The sequence below is a fragment of the Diabrotica virgifera genome, chromosome 4 (genome assembly GCF_917563875.1).
Source record: "Diabrotica virgifera virgifera chromosome 4, PGI_DIABVI_V3a".
Taxonomy (NCBI): domain Eukaryota; kingdom Metazoa; phylum Arthropoda; class Insecta; order Coleoptera; family Chrysomelidae; genus Diabrotica; species Diabrotica virgifera.
The window spans coordinates 174,003,825-174,016,427 of record NC_065446.1 but is presented as its reverse complement, the minus strand read 5'-3'; the positions used below and the strand labels follow the sequence as shown (position 1 = coordinate 174,016,427).

The 12,603-nt window shown below is 29.0% G+C and overlaps 1 protein-coding gene across 1 annotated transcript in view; it reads left to right on the top strand.

The window, feature by feature from the left end:
* The window catches only part of LOC114330371 (uncharacterized), a 170,858-nt gene that overhangs the window by 146,382 nt on the left and 11,873 nt on the right, over positions 1-12,603 (top strand). The window contains exon 8 of the mRNA XM_050649798.1: positions 3,379-3,551. Within this exon, the coding sequence (XP_050505755.1) occupies positions 3,379-3,551 (173 nt within the window). The remainder of the gene's footprint in view (positions 1-3,378; positions 3,552-12,603) is intronic.

Sequence of the window (12,603 nt, the reverse complement as noted above, 5' to 3'; positions counted from 1 at the left end):
TTTTTGCTCTTATACTATACAGTATGTCTGCATATTGATAACTTACCTATTGATAACTTTTTTATTATCACTTTTACGAAAAACAGTTATTCTTTATAAAATACTCTGCATCGTATATAATCTAAGATGCAATCATCAAATATCAAATTTAATTAATTTTATACGAGGTGTGTCAAAAAATGTGAATTTCACTCAAGAGTAAAGTACCTTTACATTTCACAATATCGAAAATTGTTAATAAGAAAAGTTGTTTGGAATTAAAAAATTTGTTTTAGTGTTCAATTACATCCTTCTAATTAAAATATTGTGAATAATAAAGGCACTTAACTGTTAAGAAAAAGTTATATTTTTTACATACCTCGTATAAAATTAAAAAAGTTTGATATCTAATGGTTGTATCTTAGATTTTAGACCAGGGAGAGCATTTTATGAAGAATAACCGTTTTTCGTAAAATTGATAATAAAATAGTTATCATAATTGTAATAAAATGATGAAGAATATCCGTAATTTGAGAAGAAATGGAATTTTTTTTTTCGATTAGAATGATGTAATTGTATATTTAAAAATAGTTTTTAATTTCAAACAACTTTTCATAATATCATTTTTTAATATTCTGGAATATAAAGGTACTTTACTCTTTAACGAAATTCATATTTTTGACATAACTCGTATAAAATTGATAAAATTTGATATCTGATGGTTGAGTTTTAGATTTTTGACTATCCAGAGCATTTTATAAAGAATAACTTTTTTTCGTAAAATTGATAATAAAAAAGTTTTCCATGTGGTTCCTAGCTACGCAGACATACGGTATAAGAGCTTATGTATAAGAATTTTCAAATTGCAATGCCATATTCGGATTCAGTATAATCAAAAACAAAATAGAAACATATTTGATCAAAGTAAAATGATGAATTTAACGATATTTTAAAAATTATTTATACAAAAAATTGTTATTGTTTAAACAATTAATAAACAATTAGCGGCCAAATCTGCGAGTAGAACTGTTTACCTTAACATGTATATAAACTAACAAAAAAAGTTTTAGAAAAATATAAGCTTGTTTGAATTTTTCCGAAACAATGCATGTTTTCGTTCTAATTGCACTCCCCTATAAGTATTGTATTTTTGCAAAATTTTGGTATGTGTTTGGTACATTTCGCGTCAAAAAAAACTGGTACAACTCTTATAACCGAAAATCGTGTTTTTCAAGTTGTGTAAGTTGATCTTGTCACAAGTGTCATTCTAATTTCTAGGGCAACGTTGCCAGTTCAACGAAAATATTATATCAAACTAGGTAAGAACGCTGTGCGACAGACCGCATTTTTTAATATACTAAAAAGTAAAACAATTGTAATTTTCCGTCATCTCAATTAAGTATCCATACATTGATTCGTGTTTTATTATAATTTACGAAAAATTTCAATTCAAAAATAATGATAGATAATAAATCTTGACATGACTTTAAATTATTATGTATTATGTTTAATGTCAAATCGAGAGGTGTGATTGATTTCTCGTAAATTGTAGGACAAAACTGCATAAGTTGTGTAGAATAAATAAAACACACTGGAAAAATTAAAAATTTAATTTGAAACTAATACAAAATGAATAACTTTTACAGTGAACAAGTGTGGAATTTAAATATATGTATAACAATTCGAAATATACATTTTAAACGTTATTTTTTTGTATTTAGATTTAGTGCAATTCCGTTATCTGTAATGGCAACAACGAAGTGATTCACCAACAATAATTGTCAGTCTGAACACAGGTTTACATTGGGAAAAAAAGTGTACCAGTTTTATATGACGCGAAGTGTACATTCCATGTCAAATCACTCAGACAAAAATTTTTGGATCTCCGATTTGTCTGAAAATTGGTATATAGCTTCTGCGGGACGTAAAAATAAGATATTTAAGGTCAAAAAATCTTCTTCTTTTTCTCAAAATGTTAATTTATGCGATTTTACAGTGATTTGGTGTTTATTTCAATTTATCAAAGTATCAATGAAAAACATAATATTTTAATAGAAGGGACTCAAAAATGTCATTATGTGGCATTATAACAAGTTATTTTGGTTCAAAACAAGGTTTTGATCAAATTTTATAGTGTAGAAAACGTTAAAATACCGTTTTTTACATTTTTCTCCATTCCCAAAATAAATCATCATCGATTTGGCTGAAAATTTGCCCACAGATAGCCAAAACATAGAACTTTAAGTGGTTAGAAGGATTTGAATTATATTACAATACCAAAAAAGTTACATGCAGTAATATCAGACTCAAAAGTATATTAGTCCAGTCGGAATAGCATTTGACCTTGCATTCCGAGCTTCCCAAAATTTTATTTTTCTAATCTTTAGGGGAGTCAATAGTAGCCTTAATTTAAAATCACGAATGAATTCCTCCGTTACCTTAGCCGCCATCTTGATTTTAAAGGAAAATCTGTTTTGCTCAATATCTCCGCCATTTTTAACTTTTCGACAAAAATGGTAGAAACTGACATTGTTCCAAATAAATCGTATTTACAATTATTACAATTTCTTTTTAACAATTTTTGTCGTAAGGTCGATATTTTCGTGTTAATTTTACTTATAGTAGACGCCTATATTTTTGACTATGATATTGCATGTAACTTTTTTGGTATTGTAATATAATTCAAATCCTTCTCACCACTTAAATTCCTGTGTTTTGGCTATCTGTGGGCAAATTTTTAGCCAAATCGTAAATGATGTATTTTGGGAATGGAGAAAAATATAGAAAATGGTATTTTCACGTTTTCTACAATATAAAATTTGGTCAAAAACTTGTTTTGAATCAAAGTAACTTGTTATAATGCCATATAATGACATTTTCGAGTCCCTGCTATTAAAATATTATGTTTTCCATTGATACTTTACGATATAAAATGCAAATTTGTTTAAATAAACACCAAATCACTATAAAATCGCATAAAATGACATTTTGAGAAAGAAAGAAGAAGATTTTTTGACCTTAAATATCTTATTGTTACGTTCCGCAGAAGCTATGTACCAATTTTCAGACAAATTGGAGATCCAAAATTTTTTTTGCTCCAAAATTGAGTGATTTGAAATGGAATCACCCGTTTAATTCTTTGAACAAATTTATTTTTAATAGGGATTTCAGTCATCTACAAATTTCACTACTCTACAACCATCAGGACTTTTGATGTATAATAATTAGGGAAACAGGAATTCAACAATTTAGAATTTCCCATTGAGTTTCCTATGGCCCGTTTGACGATTCACCACCCGGTACTTTCTCATACCTTTTATTTTTTGCATATTCTTTGCGTATTCAAATGATCCTCGTATAATAAAACTACATACCAAAATGCATTCTTGTATTTTCCAGCTGTTTCTCCTTCCAGTGCTTGCTATAATGAGACCGTTAACACTTTGCGTTTTGGGCAACGCGCCAAAAATATAATATTCCGGCCAGTCGTCAACGAAGACCCCAAAGAAAAGACCATCCGAGAATTGAGAGCAGAAATATTTAGACTGAAGGAGCTTTTAAAAAACGTACAGGTATGATTTATTATCACTTAGCTAATTTTAAACTACTAGGCTTGTTCAATTGAAACATATATTTGATCCAGAAAAAAATTATTTATTGGTAAGTATATTTACAAATAAGTACTACTATATTTAAGGCGCATATTCCAATGTACGTGTTTAAAGAATTTTTGTGGCTGTAGGTCGAAGAATTTTTTAAGAACACTTTTTCGTCGATCTGAAAGCAATTAATAGCTTTTAACGCCATTTAGTGCAGTCACTGAAGGTGACATATGAGCTATTACCTCCGATTTCGTTGAACCTCCATAGGTTTGCATGAAAATTGGTGAGTGGTTAGAGGATATCTCAAAGAACAACGGTGACATGGTGCCAACTTACGCTTTTACCCTGGGGTGGATGCCAACCCTCCTCGGGGGCGAAAATTATTGTATTAAAAATAATCCCACAATTCGATAGAGGGACAAATTATATGCAAAATTTGTTATTATTAAAATAAATCAAAACTTTTTGAGTTCAAAGATTTTAATTTTTCGTGAGAAAAATGCATGTTTTTAACCGAGTTGTCATAAATAACTCAAAAACTATAAGTTTTTACAAAAAAGTTATTATGTATTATCAAAATTGAGGCTAATAAAAAAATAAATAAACTCCTTACTATGTTAACTAAAAGTAAGTAAGTTACAGGTAATTGAATATACAGGGTGTCCCGAAAAGATTGGTCATAAATCGTACCACACATTCTGGGGTCAAAAACAGTTCGATTGAACCTAACTTACCTTGGTACAAATGTGCTCATAAAAAAAGTTACAGCCCTTTGAAGTTAGAAAATAAAAATCGATTTTTTTCAATATATCGAAAACTGTTAGAGATTTTTTATTCAAAATAGAAATGTATCATTGTTATGGCAGCAACATTTTAAAACAAAATTATAGTGAAATTTGTCCACCCCGTAAAAATTGTATGGGGGTTTTCTTCCCTTAAACCCCCCCAAACTTTATGTACGTTCCAATTAATTCATTATTGTGGTACCATTAGTTAAACACAACGTTTTTAAAACTTTTTTGCCTCTTAGTATTTTTTCTATAAGCGAGTTTTTATCGAGATGCGGCTTCTTTTTTAATATATTTACATAAAAATTGTATGGGGGTTTTGTTCCTTTAAACCTCCCAAATGTTTGTGTACGTTCCAATGAAACTATTATTGTGATACCATTAGTTAATCACGGTGTTTTTAAAACATTTTTGCCTCTTAGTCTTTTTTGATAAGTCACCTTTAATCGAGATGTGGCTTCTTTTTCAAAATATACCTAAAAATGTAAATTATAAATAAATTTTCAGATTATTAATAGGTCTCTATAATCGTACTTAACCATATACAAATATGTGGTGGATTCGACAAATACTCAAAATATCTCGATAAACGCTGGCTTATCGAAAAAGTACTAAGAGGCAAAAAAGTCTTAAAAATATTGTGTTTAACTAAAAGTGACACAATAATAATTTAATTGGAACGTAGACAAAAGTTTGGGGGGTTTAAGGGAACAAAACCCCCATAAAATTTTTATGTGGTGCACAAATTTCACTTTAATTTTTTTTTAAGATGTTGCTGCCACAAAAACGCCGCATGTCCATTTTCAATAGAAAATCTTTAAGAGTTTTCGATATATGAAAAAAACTCAATTTTTATTTTGTAACTTCAAAGGGCTGTAACTTTTTTGTGTGCACTATTGTATATAGGTAAGTGAGGTTCAATCAACCTATTTTTGGCCCCAGAATCTGTGGTAAAATTTATGACCAATCTTTTCGGGACACTCTGTATATTTCGAGTACCCAAATCTAAGTATTCAAGCTTAAATACCGGCAAAATGGTGCATTTTATAACATAAACTTAAACATTTGTCAAAGCTCATAGAAATATCTATCAAATAAACCCCCGAACAAAGTGATAGCATTAAAATTTATGCACCAAAAATGTTTCAAAATGTATCTTTGAAAAATTTTTCCAAAAAATGTTATTGTTTTTTTTTAAGTAACTTTAACTTAGTTAATTTTTAAGATATCAGGTTCACCTAAAAACTTGTTAAAAGTTGATTCCAAGAGCTATTAAAAATGTCGAAATTAGTCTTTTAAACCTCTCACTTTTTTAACAATAAAAGGTTAAATAGCCCCGGTTACATGGTTCTCGCAGCAAAATTGAAATTTTAAACGTTTCTATCTCGGTTATTTTTTACTCTACGGAATTAGTAAAGTGGGTTAAGTATTTGGAACAGAAAAAAGATAATTTAGTTATATATCATTTTTTACGTATATTGAGTATTTTTGGAGTTATTATCAAAAGAAAATAATTGTGATTTTTTTTAAATTGTATCTTATTTTCAAATATATGCATTCTAAACCGGTGAAAATTGTTGAAATTATTAACTATGTTGACCTAAAGAAATTCTTGTGAGGATTACTACAAATTTTAATTTTTGTGGAAATGGCGTATGTTTTATTTTTCACTTTTTCCTAAAAAAATCGAAAGCTCATAGAAAGCTTGTCAAAGCTCATAGAAATATCTATCAAATAAAGCCCCGAACAAAGTGATAGCATTAAAATTTATGCACCAAAAATGTTTCAAAATGTATCTTTGAAAAATTTTTCCAAAAAATGTTATTGTTTTTTTTTAAGTAACTTTAACTTAGTTAATTTTTAAGATATCAGGTTCACCTAAAAACTTGTTAAAAGTTGATTCCAAGAGCTATTAAAAATGTCGAAATTAGTCTTTTAAACCTCTCACTTTTTTAACAATAAAAGGTTAAATAGCCCCGGTTACATGGTTCTCACAGCAAAATTGAAATTTTAAACGTTTCTATCTCGGTTATTTTTTACTCTACGGAATTAGTAAAGTGGGTTAAGTATTTGGAACAGAAAAAAGAGAATTTAGTTATATATCATTTTTTACGTATATTGAGTATTTTTGGAGTTATTATCAAAAGAAAATAATTGTGATTTTTTTTAAATTGTATCTTATTTTCAAATATATGCATTCTAAACCGGTGAAAATTGTTGAAATTATTAACTATGTTGACCTAAAGAAATTCTTGTGAGGATTACTACAAATTTTAATTTTTGTGGAAATGGCGTATGTTTTATTTTTCACTTTTTCCTAAAAAAATCGAAAGGGTTCTCTTATTTTCATCATAACTTGCTTAATTTTGATTCTATTAACTTCTACTGGAGCTCATTTGATAGGTACTCCGAAGTACTTTGACAAGTGTTTAACAAGTATATTCTATAAAATGCATCGTGTTCCCGTTATGTAAGCTTGAATACTTAGATTTGAGTACTCGTCGAAAAAAGTATACATTCAATTACCCATAACTCATTTTGAAATTAGTTTAGTTATTTAAGTGGGGAGTGTATTAATTTTTTTACTATCTTTAATTTTGGTAATAATAGTTTTTTTACAAAAGCTTATAGTTTTTGAGAAATACGTGAAAACAGCTTTAAAACAAGCATTTAAAAAAAATAAAAATTTTGATATTTAATAACTCAAAAAGTATTGATTTAAAAGATGATTGAAAAGATTGATTTAAAAAATTTTTATTTTATTTTTAGTATTGATTTATGTTAATAACTTTATATAACAAATTTTGCTTAGAAGTTGCCCCTCTACCGATTTCTGGTATTTTTTTATTAAAAAAAATTTCACCCCCGAGAAGGGGTGGCATCCACCCCCAGGGTAAAAGCGCAAGTTGGCATCATGTCACCTTTGTTCCTTGAAGTATATTCTAACTACTTACCGATTTCCATGAAAATCGATGAAGGTTCAACGAAATCGGAGGTGAAAACCTTCAGTGACTCCACTAATTTTCAGTGGCTCAAAGATGTTAAAATCGTAGAACAATTAATCGAAACTATAGAGTCGATACTCTAATATCCTCTATTTCTTTCGTTGTAGATTTTTTCACTTCTTCCGTAACATAAAGCACAGCATTGTCGTGCAAAAATGACAAGCTTGTCTGGACGTTTTGGTCATACTGCTTGATAAACCTTATTTAAAGTTTCCCTATAAAGGTTTTTGTTAATATGCACTTTAGTTTCCGAAAACTCTATGAGCAAGGGTTCTTCGTGGTTGGAAAAACATTAACGTAACCCTGCCCGCAGAAGATTAAAATTGGCAAGGCCGCACGCTCATTGTTTGGACGGATTCTTAATAATAAACGTCACTTTGAAGTCACTATACTTAAAATAGTAGTTAAATACTAATGATAGGAACTGATCAGTGTGGCGTTTACAAACATAACATTTCAGAACGTCAGTTGAGTGATAACAAATTGTTTCCAAGGCTAACCTGGCCAAAGATATGTTTCAATTGAATACGCTTAAGAGGAAACAGTAGCGATCAACAGGTAGCGAAAACGCGTTCCAAGATTGCGGCTATAATTTTGAATATTTTTTCGAGATATTTGGCACACGTATTCGTAATATAATAAACAATGGCGGTACAGAGCCCAATTTGAAAAATATATTGATATGTGGAAATTACTCTGTAATTAAATACAATATTAAAAAAACGAGCCTGTACCGCCATTAAGAAGAACAAAAAAATACATTTTCTTCAAATAAACTTTTTTATCCGATGCCTAGATTTTGTGTCATTTTGGAACTACTAAAGTTTTTTATTTCATTAGTAGTTCCAAAATGACACAAAATCTAGGCATCGGATAAAAAAGTTTATTTGAAGAAAGTGTATTTTTTTGTTCTTCTTAATGGCGGTACAGGCTCGTTTTTTTAATATTGTATTTAATTACAGAGTAATTTCCACATATTAATATATTTTTCAAATTGGGCTCTGCACCGCCATTCTTTATTATATTATGAATACGTGTGCCAAATATCTCGAAAAAATATTCAAAATTACAGCCGCAATCTTGGAACGCGTTTTGGCTACCTGTTGATCGCTACTGTATCACCTTAAATACCTATCAAATCAATTTTTGACCGGATTATCTTCTTTTTAGTTGGGTTCCTCTTTAAATATGATCTTAATGAAACAAACAGTAAAAATCAGTATTCTATTTTTTCACCTTGCGTAATTCACGTTATAAATGGAAATTGTTTTATACGACTAAGGTCAATACATTTATCATCTTCTTCTTATGCCTTATAAGGACATGGTCGATAATCACGGTCTATTTTACTCTGTCTGAAGCGGTTCTAAAGAGTTCTGTTGGCGCCATCTTCCCGTCCCGTCCATCCAACAATTCAATAGCAATCCATAAAAAGCTGTGATAATAACAGACTCCAGATCTGCAATATATGCAATTGAAAATACTGATTTTAGTTCATACAAATCAAAAATTTTATGTAATATAAAAAATAATTTGTCTAAAGTGGAAGTAGTATTTATATGGGCAAAAGGGTATGCCGGTATACTGGGTAATGAGAAAGTGGATGAGTTGGCCAAAGATGCAATAAAAAAAGGTGAGATACTAACTCACATCTTATCGACAGATGCAATAAATGACGTCAAAGTTAGAATAAATAAAATATGGAAAAAAGAATGGAAAAATATTACACTACTATTTTTACTACTATTAAAAGCATGTCAAAAAATTTATATTTTTCTTTACATCAAGAACTTCCTCCGCCACCTGAATACATATTTAAATATAACCTGCCAAAGCAAGATATTTCTACTATCGTCAGATTAAAAACTCGACACGGGAAATATGAGGCACATCTGCACAAATTAGGAATAATTAATTCATCAGTATGTTTTTGTGATAATGTTTCAATTAGAGATTTAAACCATATTTTCTTGGAATGCAAAATTAACGAGAGATATATAAATCAATTATATTACAATTTACGACAAACACAAGTTCATTTTCCAATTAGTATAGAATATCTACTAAGTTGTCATAAAATGGAAATATTTAAATTACTCATAAACTACTTGAAAGAAACAAATATAATCATTTAAGTGAAATACGTATAAATATAACAAAACTAATAAATTGAGGTAAAAATAAAATAAAAATCTGTGGCTAACGGACTCGCAACCAAGCCATTTTTTCACACACACACACACAATAACAATCCATGTGGATTGTGTCAATCAATCTGGTTTTTGTTGTTTCTCGTCTAATATCTACGGTCTATGTCATTACAGGCCTTATAGCCTACTTAGTCTGGGCAGATTATCGGAGAATAGGCCATTTTTGGGAAAAGTTATTTACCAGCAATTTTATTGCTGGAATCGAATTATAAGATCCTATATATTAATAATATAGGTATGCAGTCCGCAGACAGTGTGCTACTTTTTTTATAAACAAAATGGCGCCCGAAAATCGTGTTTTTTTTTTCATTTTTTGCTCCATAACTCCAAAGATTTAACTGTACACCAAAAATACTCAAATAAAAATTCACCGTAATTAAATTCTGCATAGAGAAATGTTTTTCCAATTTTCTTTGACGAAAATTTTCATTGGAAAATGCGGGTTTTTCCAACAAAATCTTTAATTTTCAACTAAAATTTTAGGTTAGTAATTATTAATCAATAATTACATAACTTGGCGATATAAAAGGTTTTTTGGTACCTATAGATTATATTTCAAGAAGCTGATGGACATTTAATGAACAGTTTAGCAACAATAAAATTGTTAATTAAAAATTTACGGTTGCGACAGTAACCACAATAATTAGGATGCATAAGAATAACTGTGATTTTTAAATAAAAAGTAACTAGACCTATCTAATGTACTTTACATAATTGAAATTGGACTATTTAAGCGGCCTCAGGAATATTTTAAAATTATAAACAATTTTTCGGCCTATAAACAAATAGAATATCTCGGAAAATATTAAACTAAATTAAATTATGAAAACGGTATTGAAAAGAATATATACAGCATTACGATCTTTTAAAAGAAGAATCGTTTAATTTCAATAAGTGGTTCCTGAGACACAACCGGTCAAAGTTGACCGGTTGATACGGCGAAGATAATTGGATGATAATTTTAAAACCATCACCTTTTCATTTCGGTCCTCTTTCTCCACACAAATTTTCATATCTTTAAAATACATATATTATAATAATAAAAACTATCTGTATTACGAATGAAAAATACCAAAAATACAAAAATTTCAATCAAAAATCAGGTTAGATAAAATGGAATCTCAAAATCTGTATACGTTAAAAAAATGCATTTTCTCGGCTTCCCATGGAGCAATTTTCTTCATTCTTTTTTTTTTTTGTTCCTAAGTAACTCGAGTAGAGCCATCTAACTAGCGTATTATTAAGTGTAATAGTTGCTTTTGTTTTGTTATAAAAAATTTATTTATTTATAAGAAATCAAAACTAGATATTTTTTCCAGTTGTAGACTTTTTTTAGATAAGCTTACCTTTAGAAAGGTACAACAAGTGTATCTTTTAACGTTTAAAATACAAATATTCTCATTTGAAAGCTGTATAATTATTTAAACAATCTTTTTTTAAACCAATTAAAAATTTTTGTTAAAATAAATAACTAATTTTTTTATAACAAAACAAAAGCAACTTTGACATTTAATAATAAGCTAGTTAGATGGCTCTACTCGAGTTACTTAGGAACAAAAAAAAGATTGAAGAAAATTGCTCTACGTGAAGCCGAGAAAATGCATTGTTTTTAACGTATACCGATTTTGAACTTTGAGATTCCATTTTCTCCAACCTGATTTTTGATTGAAATTTTAGTATTTTTGGTAATTTTCACTCATAATACCGATAGTTTTTATTATTATAATATATGTTATAAGTATTTTAAAGATATAAAAATTTGTGTGGAGAAAGACGACTGAAATAAAAAGGTGATTGTTTGAAAATTACCATCCTTTTATTTATATCGTCGCCGTACATGCCGGTCAAATTTGACCGGTTGTATCTCAAGAACCACTCATTGAAATTAAACGTTTTTTCTTTTAAAAGAAACGTTCTCTCCAATGCCGTTTTTATAATTTAATTTAATTTAATATCTCCCGAGATATTCTATTTGTTTATAAGCCAAAAAATTGTTTATAATTTTAAAATACTTTTGAGGCCGCTTATACAGTCCAATTTCAATTCTGTAAAGTACATTAGATGGGTCTAGTTACTTTTTATACAAAAATCACAGTTATTCTTATGCATCGTAACTATTGTGGTTACTAGAGCAACCGTAAATTTTTAATTAACAATTTAATTGTTGCTAAACTGTTCATTCAATTTTAATAAGTTTATGGAAACATAATATATGTCATAAGGTCTTTTATATCACCAAGTTATTTAATTATTAATAAATAATTACTAACCTAAAATTTTAGTTGAAAATTAAAGATTTTGTTGGAAAAACCCGCATTTTCCGAGCAAAATTTTCGTCAAAGTTAGTCGGAAAAAACATTTCTCTATGCAGAAATTAATTACAGTAAATTTTTATTTGAGTGTTTGTGGTGTAAAGTTAAAATCTTTGGAGTTATAGAGCAAAAATTGAAAAAAAACACGATTTTCGGGCGCCATTTTGTTTATAAAAAAGTAGCACACTATCTGCGGACTTTGCATACCTATATTATTGATATATAGAATCATAAGATTCGATTCCAGCAATAAAATGGCTGGTAAATAACTTTTCCTTGGATTTTGCTAATTAGCCCAGGTCTATCTGGTTAATTAGGTCTATCTTCAATTTATCCTGAATAGCAATGTTTATATTACTCCATATATTGTTTAGACAGCCAGCTATTTTGTTGCCCTCGTTGTTTGTTCTCTTACTTATTTCAATGTCGCCACAGCCTGATATTATTTATTGTATGTCTATTGTATTTAAATGTCATCCCTTGCTAGATAATGGTTGCATTTACCTCAAGGTTACATCTTACAGATGTCTTTGATGTTGTCATACATTTTGCTTTTGCTACTGCCATCACCATTTTGAACGATTTGGCTGTGAGGTTTTTATGTAGGAATCGTTATAGTTATAGGTTATCCTTCAATATCGGTTTTGGCACCAATGCCGCGACATCTGCATGACAATATCTTTATCTCCACAGAGAAATTGTTGCAT